Source organism: Mixophyes fleayi, chromosome 4, assembly GCF_038048845.1.
Source record: "Mixophyes fleayi isolate aMixFle1 chromosome 4, aMixFle1.hap1, whole genome shotgun sequence".
Taxonomy (NCBI): domain Eukaryota; kingdom Metazoa; phylum Chordata; class Amphibia; order Anura; family Limnodynastidae; genus Mixophyes; species Mixophyes fleayi.
The window spans coordinates 538,454-552,889 of NC_134405.1; the positions used below are offsets into that span (position 1 = coordinate 538,454).

Consider the following 14,436-nt stretch of genomic DNA (forward strand, 5'->3'; position numbering starts at 1 on the left):
GAATGCCTCTCTGTCACTACACGTCTCTCAGAACCTCTGTCTGTCTCATCAGGAGAGAGATCTAGGTGGCAGAGAACACAATGTGGATTGCTAGTTGGTGTTAGCCTTGTCTGGCCTTGTTTTAGTAATACGTGGTTTGCCATTGGTTAAATGTAAGAATGTGTATACCATGACCACTATTCACAGTAGAGGTCGTCCTTCAGACAATGAATAATGTATGTACAAAATGTAGAAACAGTCCGTCTCTACAGAAGATCTCTGGTACATCAAATGTAAGATGACAACTTCAGAGTATTACTGAAACTGATGCAATATAAGGAGCAGGTCCACCTAATTCTAAGTACACATTGACGATTAAAACTTAGAGGATCTTTTTTTTTTTTCTCTGACCGGCAATAGTTAATAAAATAGACATCACCTGTTTGTGGCCAGTGAGAGATAATGGACACAAAGAAATGCAATGCTCAGGGGTGATTTCCATCAGATTCAGAGTGAGATTTGTGTAATAGAGTTTCCCAGAGATGTGTCCAGGACGAGTGGTGGCTACCGCATTAGAGTTAGAGGGCCACAAGGAAGGCATCATCCAGGTGATCATTGACTTCCATAGATCCAGGAGAAGCGCGTAATATCTGGTGCACTGAAAGGGCTTCAGTGCTAACTACGCTCTTGAATTAAGCCGATTGATGTTCACGCACATGCTCTTCTCACCCCGTTCTTCCATTCTGTGAGGACCCGCTGCAGTATTGGCTACGGACGGCAGCTGCAGCATCATCACTCTTATGTAACACTTACTGCACACTCAGCACTTCTGCTAAAGGTCAAGACAATCAGGACTAAGTTACCTTACCTGTATGCTTCCTTTTATAGAGCCCCACTCCAACCCAACTTTCCCCAAACAAAGTGTGGATTTGTACTTGTGTTGTTTGCCTGTTCATCGACTTCAACCTTGTCCCTCAGAATTCTATCTTTTTAAAACCCATAAACTTCAGCTTTGTCCCTCAAGATTCTACCTTCACTAACCTTTTTGTCTTCATCCCTCATGGCCAGTTCTCTAAGGACTAAGCAGCTTGGCTAGACTTTGTGTGTCTCTGCTTGTTTCCCCAGCCAAGTGACATTTCTGGGAACATTCACCACCGTGCCATGTGTCATGGACCCCGGACACTACCGGCTCCGTGATCTGATAATTTATCAAACAAACGGTCAAACAATTTATCACCTCTTTTTTGTTTTTGTTTGTTTTTTGTCAACCGCTCCTGACCACCTTTATCTGTCACAAACTGCACTCTGCGCATTCGTGATTTGAAAGTTTAATGTAAGGTGACACTCAGGATTACAGCGCTAAATCTTGCACTCGCTTATGCCTAAGGTTACAGATCTAACTGGTCCCTTCCCCAACACAGGCACCAACTTACACACTTTTCACCTGCCACCATCTATGTATTAGGTCTGTAGAAAACCTATGATTTATTTACGCAATTGCGCACACTCTGCGCCCTGATAGCTAAGAGTTAATACCTCCCACACTGGTATTTAAAGGGTTAACACAGCCAAGCAATCAAATTCTTCTAAACAGGCAGTGAATTTTTTAGAGTAATAATGACATCATTTATTAGATTTTAGATTTTTATATATGAGAAAAGTACAACACTTACAGATTATAAAAACAACTAATAAAAGATGACATAATATATAGCAAAACAAAATCTGCGTCAGGGGAAATTGGCTTGGAAAATGGACAGCTTTTCAATGTTGATTGATTTCCCTAAAGTCTGACAATATCTTGTAAGTGAGCTCATCTTTTAAAGACACTTTTTCAGCTTTCCTCTCCTACAGGGGTTGGTCTCCAGGGGAAGCCTGTGACACCGTTTTACAACCACAATTTACTTAATCCCCAATGCTAAAATGTAGCATATCTTTTCTGCGGAGTGTCACACAGACCCAAGTTTATCATTAATAAATGCAATACAAATTTACCAATCTACAGATACCAAACATAGATAGATCAAGTGGATTAGTTGAGCTGATACTCATTTCCTCGCATTTCCTGTGTGACAGCTTTATTTGAAGTTTGGGTTGTCCTTCATTATACTATTTATGATTATATGTTTGATCACTAATCATATTGATTGTAAGTGGTATTTTGTAAGTGGAATTATATTTGCCTATGCAATACCTAGCAAGCCACGGTCACAGAGTCCATATCTCTGTGTAAGACTCCCCTGCTGGGATGGTTTCCTGGAGTCTCTTTAGGTGCCAGAAACCACCCCGTACGAGGACATAGCTCACTCCCTAAAGGTGACAATGTTACCTTGTAGCTCTTGGGTCTGTAGGGCCACATTGAGTTAGGTCATTAACCCTGTGAGTGCAGCTTTGCTTTGAAGTCATTTGCATTACACCCTAGTTTACAGGGAAACACAAATTATACATGGATTAATTTGATATACAGTATTTATAATGCAATCCCTTATCATTATGCTTTATTCACCACAGTTATGTGTTAATCCTTATAACTGTAATTCCTCCCTCTTCACTGCAACTTGTAAAATGGAAACAGTCCATGTTGGATTCTTCCTAAAGCAATAAAGGAGTTCCATGATTGCAATCTTAAAGTATAATTGCTCAAGAAACGATTTTGCCTGCTTAAAAGTTACTATACCCCCATCAGTTACTGCAACAATACCCTATACTTGAAGTAGTGTTTGTGCCTGAAATCACCTGTTAAAATCTGATGATAAGTAACTGGCTACCCTTAGCAACTGTAATCATGTAAACAATCCATGCAGTTGATTTCGGGATTATAAATGTTACTAATAGGTTGTGTGTAAATCTGTCCGCTTTCAACAGTTTATTACAGTCAAGTTCTGTGTCATGTATCCAGAATTATTCCAGTAAGATGTAGTACCCATCATAATGATTTTAAGTAGACAGCATTGTAGCTGGACCCCCCCTTACCTCCCACATAGTTAAGATGACAGCCGAATGGGTTAAACCTCAGCACTAAGAGATTAAAGATGTATTGAAGGGTATATTTATTAATTTAAATGTATATATTTTATGTACGGGCGCTGTGGTGCAATTTAGTAACCAGCGTGCAGTCCTGGCGCTGGGAGTGTAAATGTATTTATTTTCATATTGTTCATGTATCAGTTTACGAGGTAATATGTCATGTTGGAGGAAGCTTGTTTGTGGAAGAAAGGAACTCCCAACATATCATTTTAGTCTGAATGCACAGCAGAGGGTCGTTACCTTTCTAACCTGTGTTATTTTCATCCTGTGTCATAGAACCTGTCTGAGTAATGGAACGGCAAGTGATTTGGGAAAATACAGATCAATGTAAATTTTGTTTAAAATTGCAAGTCTAGAGAATATTCACTAGTTCCACAAACTAGTCCATAACTGTCTTTATAAGGGCTTCTTGAGCTAATAAATACCACTACTTTTGATGCCTACTTACCTGCTGTAATTTCTGAGATTTATAGATTAGACCCCTCTAATCCGTTATCCGGCTGTTCTGTTGTTGGGACCCAACATCCAATACCAACGCTCTGCCCGCTACCCTGCAGCTCTGGCCAGTGTGGTAGGCCAGGAGGAACCATCCACAGCAACGTTGATCTGGAAGGAAGTGGTCAAAGGTACCAGTCCAGGTGCCCAACAAGGGGGTGCACTAGCAGCAGGAGTTACCCAGAAGGACACGGTTCTAGGTGCTGTTGAAGGAGCCTAGTGGTGGCAACAGCGCAACTCCTATTGCGTTTAGAGGGGCGCAATTGGGATGAAGCAAGGCAGGTCTAGCTGTTCCCCAGCATCACAACAGGGTGGCATAGGAGGTCCATCCTGTCACAGACATCATTTTTTAAGTGTCAGTATACCATAACCTGTATATCAGCAAAAGCTCTGAGAGTTTTCACTGCATATTGGTGAACTGATGGTGCATCAACTCATGACAAGCTGGATGTAGGAGCTTTACATCAGTAGAGTACTGTAAGGGCACATAGCACTTATGAGTTTGTCGTGCTATCCTTCTCCCAGCCTTCCTGTGGTAGTCCCTGTGATTTTATATCTTGCTATCCTACTCCCAGCCTTCCTGTGGTATTCCCTGTGATTTTATATCTTGCTATCCTTCTCCCAGCCTTCCTGTGGTAGTCCCTGTGATTTTATATCTTGCTATCCTTCTCCCAGCCTTCCTGTGGTATTCCCTGTGATTTTATATCTTGCTATTCTTCTCCCAGCCTTCCTGTGGTATTCCCTGTGATTTTATATCTTGCTATTCTTCTCCCTGGCTTTCTGTGGTATTCCCTGTGATTTTATATCTTGCTATCCTTCTCCTAGCTTTCCTGTGGTAGTCCCTGTGATTTTATATCTTGCTATCCTTCTCCCAGCCTTCCTGTGGTATTCCCTGTGATTTTATATCTTGCTATTCTTCTCCCTGGCTTTCTGTGGTATTCCCTGTGATTTTATATCTTGCTATCCTTCTCCTAGCTTTCCTGTGGTAGTCCCTGTGATTTTATATCTTGCTATTCTTCTCCCTGCCTTCCTGTGGTATTCCCTGTGATTTTATATCTTGCTATCCTTCTCCCTGCCTTCCTGTGGTATTCCCTGTAATTTTATATCTTGCTATCCTTCTCCCTGCCTTCCTGTGGTAGTCCCTGTGATTTTATATCTTGCTATTCTTCTCCCTGCCTTCCTGTGGTATTCCCTGTGATTTTATATCTTGCTATCCTTCTCCCTGCCTTCCTGTGGTATTCCCTGTGATTTTATATCTTGCTATTCTTCTCCCTGCCTTCCTGTGGTATTCCCTGTGATTTTATATCTTGCTATCCTTCTCCCTGCCTTCCTGTGGTAGTCCCTGTGATTTTATATCTTGCTATTCTTCTCCCTGCCTTCCTGTGGTAGTCCCTGTGATTTTATATCTTGCTATCCTTCTCCCAGCCTTCCTGTGGTAGTCCCTGTGATTTTATATCTTGCTATTCTTCTCCCTGCCTTCCTGTGGTATTCCCTGTGATTTTATATCTTGCTATCCTTCTCCCTGCCTTCCTGTGGTAGTCCCTGTGATTTTATATCTTGCTATCCTTCTCCCTGCCATCCTGTCAAAGTCCCATTGAGTTTATGTCTGTAAGTAATGAGAAAACAAAAGTACTGAGGCTGAATAGTAGGGTTGGTGTTTTTTTTCTATAAATGTGCACCCTCCTTAGCTTCACAAAAGTTCCACAGCCAAAAGAGCAGAACCCTTCATATCCGTTGTTTTCATGTATGCGTTTATTTGTTTACCTTCTATGTCTCTGTTTTCCCTACTGTACGGTGCTGCGGAGCACTGTGGCGTCTTATAAATCTACAATAATAATAAATAATAATAATAAAAAGTCTGTTAGCAGGTAGGAACCAGGGAGCCTTGATATCTTGTTCACTAGAATGGTGGGGATCTAAATATTAGTCTCCCTACTCCTGTGGGTGCACCAAATAACCCAGAACCTGCAATTATCTCCCGATGGAGTAAGGTATGCTAAGTCCCAAGGTGTAGAAGCAGCCTGCTTTCCAGGATATAGGGCAGCGATGATCACCAGGTCTTCTGGTAGAGAAGAAAAAATCAACACTGGTTAGCCTTGCACCTTCCAGTAAACAATCCACAGCACAAATACCCCCCTCCCTCCTGGAGTCTCTTCTTATATCCAGTATCAAATTCACATTGTATTTTCCCTTCCCCTGGCAAACCGCTGGGTCTCTCCTTCTTGAACATTGGTGCTGGATCCAGGGGTTGGGAGTGGGAGTGAAAATGTCCTTTTGCATCAATCCCCTGCTGTGTCTCTGCTAAAATGTCTGGGCCAGGTCTGTGGTAGACAAAGGATACCAACTGGCCTTCCCTTCCTCCAGATCTAGGATAGCACTCAGTCCCTCCTCGAATTAACCCCTTCCATGCTTTTGTGACGTGTCAGGGCTTCCAGCTGTCCAATACTTTCTCTCCCCTCTGCATTACTCCCCCCAGTGTCCGTAAAAAGTCCTTCTCCAGGCCACCGGGCATACTTTAAGAACTGGCCCTAGGGTGACAGTCCTTTGAATGCTGCAGATTGACGGGCCGATGGGCTATGTTATCCAGGCAGTGTTGCGCGGTCCTGTTAAAAAAGATGACAGCCAGCATCCTCTTCTCTGCTTCACTAGTCCCTATACATTACAGAGAGACCTGGCTTACACAGGTCAATTAATGAGGTGTGGTGTCTTGTCTGCAGTTCCTGCAGGATGGAAGAAGGATACTTTATGTATATATTGGGTTAAGGCAATTATTGAAGATGTAAAAAAATAAAAATGAAGCATTACAAGTCCCAGCAAACACTGGTATGTTCAACGGCTTAGGTATGGTAGATAGCTGAGAACAGGTCGCTTGCCTGAAATCTACATCATACCTCTTGCAGAGCAAGTCTTTCATCATTCTTGGGGATGGATAAGGATGTACCCGCATAATAAAGATGATAAAGAGGGAACATGTCTTTATTTACTTTTAGTTTCGTTCTACAACTGCCAGCATGCTCTGGCAGCCATGAGTGTGTTAGTACTTGTAGTTCTCCATGTTCCATCTCACGAACAGATCAGCAGGACAGAGACTCTCTGGTTATTTAGTCAGAAATATTGACACAGAGTATCCAGAGACTAACAGAATCAATTACCTAGCGACAGCCACAAATCCATACTGCGCTTCTGGCTTATTCCCTGGCTCCCCCTGGCCAGAACTGCAGGGTGTTATTAGATGCTGGTTCCCAACCTCAGAACAGCCGGATAACGGATTAGATTGGTCTAATCTGTAGGTCACAGGAATTACAGCAGGTAAGTAGTCATCAAAGCAGGATCTTGAAGCAGCAATGTTTTATTATCTCAAATAGTCCTTACAAGGACAGTTACACACTAGTTTGAGGTACTAGCGATCTCCAGAAGATACAGATGGAATAATACCATGGCATGGTCAAATAGAGCTCTCTATATACTGTTAGGACACACAAGTCGGCTGGGGGTAAACCAGCCCCCTGATCCTTCTCGACAACACAAAGTCTGAGCTTTTATTTTGAATGTTTACTATCAGGATATAATTGTTATGGCCACCAGTGCGTCATAAACTTGTAGAACTAGTGAAGATGTCTTTACCTATAGCAGCCGCCTTTCCCGTAGAGACTGGTTATGCTCACAGGTACTCGGATGCCCCCAGGTCTTACACTCAATGTAGTACAAGTTCATGGTCACACAGCAGCACACAGGAGTGGGAGGTAATACACGGAATAGGGACAGGCCAGAGATGATAATGTCTGACAGAGCACAGGTGGAGCCATCAGGTACAAGCAGGGTCAGGGCCACAGGCAAAGGTTCGGAGTCCGGGTACAGGCAGAAAGTTCAGGGCAACAGGCAAAGGTTCAGAGTCCAGGAAACAGGAAGAGGTCATACACAGAAGTCAATCCAAAAGGTTTTCACCAAACACAACACAGCACAGGAGCAGGTTAGCTAACGGGAAACTGGACGCTATAACCCTTCCTGCCTTAAATACTTTGATGGACAAATCAGAAAGGAGGAGGACAGGGCTGACAATCAGCCTCAGGAGGCTGCTAATTAATTACTAGTTTAGAACTAGCATAGGTAATATCATAAACCAGGAACATGTATAAAAATATAAATGAACAAATTAAAAATATACGAGATCTCCCTCCTACTCTATGCCACAAAGATAACCCCAAAGAATAATAACTGCATTGTAACTAATGCAGGTGCCCGGCTGCTACATCATGCCAGGATGCGGCATACCGATGCGGCTCGTGACAGTACCACCACCCCTCCTTGAGGCATTCAATGAGGACACCGCCGCCACTGCTGACAATTCTTTGATCCTGGACGGTAAGTGATGAGGAAGTTGAACAAGTTACCTCCAAAATCTCATAATAAATCAATACATGGCCAATATGAAAATAACTGCATTACACTCCCAGTGACTGGGACTTAATCTTTAGGGCGATGCGTGACGGTTAGAAACAGGCGCCACAGCACCCATACATTAAAAATATACAGCTTTGGTATTCCTCTGGCCCCGATGGGGCCAGGTATGAACCCTCCCGGCACCGTAACACATTTCAAGCTGGACCCGGCCACATCTACAATAAGTTATTTCTATGTGATCTAGCCACACCCCCTTACTGTTGACATCATCACACTATCCCCTGTTGCCCAAGGCCACTGCCTTAGTGTCATCATTGATTCCATTCTCAGCTCCACTCCACACATCCAGTCGCCTCCTTTCCAGAATATGTCCCATTTTCAATTGATTTGGAGCTACTCACCTTCAATGCCCTCGCCATATCCTCCCATTTCATATATTTCTGACCACATCACAAGACACTCTCGCTGTTAGGTTTCAAAGTTACCTTAGTCAGTATTTACGCCGGCCTTCCTAGGGCGCGGAGTCTAACGGCCCTCCCGGTCTTCTCCAAGAACTGCCGCAAGGCAGGGTGGGTTTTGCTGCCGGAGAACGCAGGTCGCGGCCCCCAGGTTAGCCTACTGACGTAAGGAGAGAGTTCTATGAGATGGACAAGCAGAGGTATGAACAGGCCTTCAGGGAACTGACGATCAGGTTCACTAACCGTATATCTAGAAGGTAGCAGCCTGGAGTAGAAGCTGGTTGGTATGCAGGAAACAATCCGCGGTGTAGCCCCAGGGGCAGAAGGGTAGTCAGGAACACAGCCGGTTTGGTACACAGGAGTCAGTCCGATATGCAGTACCAAGGGTGAGGCAGGAGAGTAGTCTGCGATATAGCCGGTTCGGTACACAGAAGTCTGTCCAATATGCAATTCCAGAAATGAAGCAGGAGAATGGTCAAGATAACAGCCAGTTTGGTACACAGGAGTCAGGAGTAGCAATGGGAAACAGGGGAGACAGGAGCACAGAGAACACAGCCAGATGCAGGTAACACATTGCTCTGACACAGACTGTGTCAGAGCAGCGCTGAAATAGGATTTGAATTCCCCGCCCAGCGATCAGCTGACCTCCGCCGGGACCTACCCGGAAGTGCGGCGGTACGGAGCGGGGGATCGGCGCTGGAACTGGTAAGCGCCGTGACACTCGCCATCTTTGATCTGCTTCTGACCTACACCTTGTCTCCATTTTGATAACTGCCTCTCACTCCTGCCTCCAAGACTTCTCATCATCATCACCATTTATTTATATAGCGTCACTAATTCCGCAGCGCTGTACAGAGATCTCACTCACACCAGTCCCCTCATTTACAGTCTAAATTCACTAACGCACACAGACACACACACACACAGACACACGCACACAGACACACAGACTAGGGTCAATTTTGTTAGCAGCCAATTTACCTACCTGTATGTTATTTCTCCCTTGCTGTTCCCAACATATAGAACTCCCTACTATGACTGATTACTCTCTTCCCCAACCTACAGTTTTTCAAGTGGTCTCTTAAAATCCACCTTTTAATTATGGCCTATCCTACCTCCACCTGATGCTAGTCTACCAGCTGCAGTCCCACCTCCGCTTCAAGTCCCAGAAGCTCCTATCGTCTCAGCATTGCCCTCTCCCGCTGGACTGTAAGATCTCGTGAGTAAGGTCCTCTGTATCCTCTGTCTCACACCTGCACCTCCTTCATCAACCTTTTATGTACATTGTATTTTGTATCATTTGTAATTCTTACTGCCTGGTGCTGCAGAGTTTTATTGCTCCCTACAAATAGACAATGATGATGTTGTTGCTTGGTGGGTATGTGAGACACTTGATGCATATCTGAATGGTGTGTGAACTATTGGATTTATGTTCGATATATCACTAGATGTGCCATGCTGATTTGTTTTATATATATTTTAACAAGCGCTGAGCATCTTTAAGATTCTGTCAGGATATTATCACCCTACAGTTTCTCTCAGTATGTCTAATTTCCTAATCTGTCTCTCTTCTGTCCTCTAGTTACAGGTCCAGTTCCGTTGTCCAAAAGGAGAACTGTGCTTCTCCTGTCCCGTTTCCTTCAGCCTAGCCTTGTATTTGGAGCTCTTCATTCATTTAAGAATACTCTGGATGTATGCCTGGTGGGTGTGTGAGACTCTGGATCTATTCGTGTGTGTGTGTGTGTGTGTGTCTGTCACTGGATGTATGCCTGGTGGGTGTGTGAGACTCTAGATCTAATCGTGTTTGTGTCTGTCACTGGATGTATGCCTGGTGGGTGTGTGAGACTCTGGATCTATTTGTGTGTGTGCCTGTCTGTCACTGGATGTATGCCCGGTGGGTGTATGAGACTCTGGATCTATTCGTGTGTCTCTCTGTCACTGGATGTATGCCCGGTGGGTGTGTTAGGGACTGGCTGTGTTTCAGGTGAGTGTGTCAGTTAGTGAATATGTACTGGGTGGTTGTGTGAGACAGTAGATGTATTTCAGGTGGGTGATATACTGGATGTATGTTGGATATATCCCATGTGGCATCCTGATTTTTTTTAATCGTTTTGATAAATGCCGAGCTTCTTAAAGAGTCACCAGAGTATAATCACCCTATGGTTTTTCTTTGCATGTTCTATGTCCTGATCTCTCTCTCTTTCTGTCCTCTAGTTACGATGTCCAGTTCCTTACCCCAAATCGAGGACGTGTGGGGAGTTGTGCTTCTCCTGTCCTGTTTCCTTCAGGCTGGCCTGGTATTTGGGATTCTTCGTTCATTTGGGATTTTCTTTCCAGAATTTGTAGAATATTTTGGAGCAGCAGCTGGAAGTGTTTCTTGGGTGATTTCGTGCGCTGTTGCAGTGCAACAGCTGATGAGTAAGTGACCTGCCCTGCGCAGGGTCTTAACATTTAGAGTTGGTATTTTCTCCAAAGACTACTACTGCAGTATACGCATATTGATTAATGAGATGCATACATAAGTAATATCTGTATATTTTTGCCTCCGACTGCACTTGGTTTAAGGAGTTTAAATTAACATATTAAAGATATTCAAAGGCTCCTCATATAGTTATTAGCCTGTTTTAAATAGCAGAAACATGGCCCAGTCCATTGTCAAATTTGGGTATGCAAGGGCTACTGATAAATGGACAATCTTCATATTCTATCTCATTGACCGAGATCAGCAGGACGGAGACATTCTCCATGTTCCATCTCATTGACCGAGATCAGCAGGATGGAGATACTCTCCATGTTCCATCTCATTGACCGAGATCAGCAGGATGGAGACACTCTCCATGTTCCATCTCATTGACCGAGATCAGCAGGATGGATACAATCTCCATGTTCCATCTCATTGACCGAGATCAGCAGGACGGAGACACTCTCCATGTTCCATCTCATTGACCGAGATCAGCAGGACGGAGAAACTCTCCATGTTCCATCTCATTGACCGAGATCAGCAGGACGGAGACACTCTCCATGTTCCATCTCATTGACCGAGATCAGCAGGATGAAGACACTCTCCATGTTCCATCTCATTGACCGAGATCAGCAGGATGAAGACACTCTCCATGTTCCATCTCATTGACCGAGATCAGCAGGATGGAGACACTCTCCATGTTCCATCTCATTGACTGAGATCAGCTGGATGGAGACACTCTCCATGTTCCATCTCATTGACCGACTGAGATCAGCAGGATGGAGACACTCCATGTTCCATCTCATTGACTGAGATCAGCAGGATGGAGACACTCTCCATGTTCCATCTCATTGACCGAGATCAGCAGGAAAGTATAGTTATTAGCCTGTTTTAAATAGCAGAAACATGGCCCAGTCCATTGTCAAATTTGGGTATGCAAGGGCTACTGATAAATGGACAATCTTCATATTCTATCTCATTGACCGAGATCAGCAGGACGGAGACATTCTCCATGTTCCATCTCATTGACTGAGATCAGCAGGATGGAGATACTCTCCATGTTCCATCTCATTGACCGAGATCAGCAGGATGGAGACACTCTCCATGTTCCATCTCATTGACCGAGATCAGCAGGATGGATACACTCTCCATGTTCCATCTCATTGACCGAGATCAGCAGGACGGAGACATTCTCCATGTTCCATCTCATTGACCGAGATCAGCAGGACGGAGACACTCTCCATGTTCCATCTCATTGACCGAGATCAGCAGGATGAAGACACTCTCCATGTTCCATCTCATTGACCGAGATCAGCAGGATGGAGACACTCTCCATGTTCCATCTCATTGACCGAGATCAGCAGGATGGAGACACTCTCCATGTTCCATCTCATTGACTGAGATCAGCTGGATGGAGACACTCTCCATGTTCCATCTCATTGACCGACTGAGATCAGCAGGATGGAGACACTCTCCATGTTCCATCTCATTGACCGAGATCAGCAGGATGGAGACACTCCATGTTCCATCTCATTGACTAAGATCAGCAGGATGGAGACACTCTCCATGTTCCATCTCATTGACCGAGATCAGCAGGAAAGTATAGTTATTAGCCTGTTTTAAATAGCAGAAACATGGCCCAGTCCATTGTCAAATTTGGGTATGCAAGGGCTACTGATAAATGGACAATCTTCATATTCTATCTCATTGACCGAGATCAGCAGGACGGAGACATTCTCCATGTTCCATCTCATTGACTGAGATCAGCAGGATGGAGATACTCTCCATGTTCCATCTCATTGACCGAGATCAGCAGGATGGAGACACTCTCCATGTTCCATCTCATTGACCGAGATCAGCAGGATGGATACACTCTCCATGTTCCATCTCATTGACCGAGATCAGCAGGACGGAGACATTCTCCATGTTCCATCTCATTGACCGAGATCAGCAGGACGGAGACACTCTCCATGTTCCATCTCATTGACCGAGATCAGCAGGATGAAGACACTCTCCATTTTCCATCTCATTGACCGAGATTAGCAGGATGGAGACACTCTCCATGTTCCATCTCATTGACCGAGATCAGCAGGATGGAGACACTCTCCATGTTCCATCTCATTGACCGAGATCAGCAGGATGGAGACACTCTCCATGTTCCATCTCATTGACTGAGATCAGCTGGATGGAGACACTCTCCATGTTCCATCTCATTGACCGACTGAGATCAGCAGGATGGAGACGCTCTCCATGTTCCATCTCATTGACCGAGATCAGCAGGATGGAGACACTCCATGTTCCATCTCATTGACTGAGATCAGCAGGATGGAGACACTCTCCATGTTCCATCTCATTGACCGAGATCAGCAGGAAAGTATAGTTATTAGCCTGTTTTAAATAGCAGAAACATGGCCCAGTCCATTGTCAAATTTGGGTATGCAAGGGCTACTGATAAATGGACAATCTTCATATTCTATCTCATTGACCGAGATCAGCAGGACGGAGACATTCTCCATGTTCCATCTCATTGACCGAGATCAGCAGGATGGAGACACTCTCCATGTTCCATCTCATTGACCGAGATCAGCAGGATGGAGACACTCTCCATGTTCCATCTCATTGACCGAGGTCAGCAGGACGGAGATACTCTCCATGTTCCATCTCATTGACCAAATCAGCAGGACGGAGACACTCTCCATGTTCCATCTCATTGACCGAGATCAGCAGGACGGACACTCTCCATGTTCCATCTCATTGACTGAGATCAGCAGGATGGAGACACTCTCCATGTTCCATCTCATTGACCGAGATCAGCAGGACGGACACTCTCCATGTTCCATCTCATTGACCGAGATCAGCAGGACGGACACTCTCCATGTTCCATCTCATTGACTGAGATCAGCAAGATGGAGACACTCTCCATGTTCCATCTCATTGACCGAGGTTAGCAGGACGGAGACACTCTCCATGTTCCATCTCATTGACCGAGATCAGCAGGATGGAGACACTCTCCATGTTCCATCTCATTGACCGAGATCAGCAGGATGGAGACACTCTCCATGTTCCATCTCATTGACTGAGATCAGCTGGATGGAGACACTCTCCATGTTCCATCTCATTGACCGACTGAGATCAGCAGGATGGAGACACTCTCCATGTTCCATCTCATTGACCGAGATCAGCAGGATGGAGACACTCCATGTTCCATCTCATTGACCGAGATCAGCAGGAAAGTATAGTTATTAGCCTGTTTTAAATAGCAGAAACATGGCCCAGTCCATTGTCAAATTTGGGTATGCAAGGGCTACTGATAAATGGACAATCTTCATATTCTATCTCATTGACCGAGATCAGCAGGACGGAGACATTCTCCATGTTCCATCTCATTGACCGAGATCAGCAGGATGGAGACACTCTCCATGTTCCATCTCATTGACCGAGATCAGCAGGATGGAGACACTCTCCATGTTCCATCTCATTGACCGAGGTCAGCAGGACGGAGATACTCTCCATGTTCCATCTCATTGACCAAATCAGCAGGACGGAGACACTCTCCATGTTCCATCTCATTGACCGAGATCAGCAGGACGGACACTCTCCATGTTCCATCTCATT

The 14,436-nt window shown here is 44.7% G+C and overlaps 1 protein-coding gene across 6 annotated transcripts in view; it reads left to right on the forward strand.

The window, feature by feature from the left end:
- SLC16A13 (solute carrier family 16 member 13) overlaps positions 1-14,436 on the forward strand; it is a 50,399-nt gene that overhangs the window by 16,809 nt on the left and 19,154 nt on the right. Inside the window, exons 3-6 of one of the 6 annotated variants that reach the window (XM_075206096.1) lie at positions 7,737-7,863; positions 9,426-9,579; positions 9,943-10,061; positions 10,575-10,778. In XM_075206096.1, the coding sequence (XP_075062197.1) occupies positions 10,055-10,061; positions 10,575-10,778 (211 nt within the window). In that variant the 5' untranslated portion in view covers positions 7,737-7,863; positions 9,426-9,579; positions 9,943-10,054. The other 5 variants (XM_075206095.1, XM_075206094.1, XM_075206098.1 and 2 more) reach the window with 5 other exon arrangements.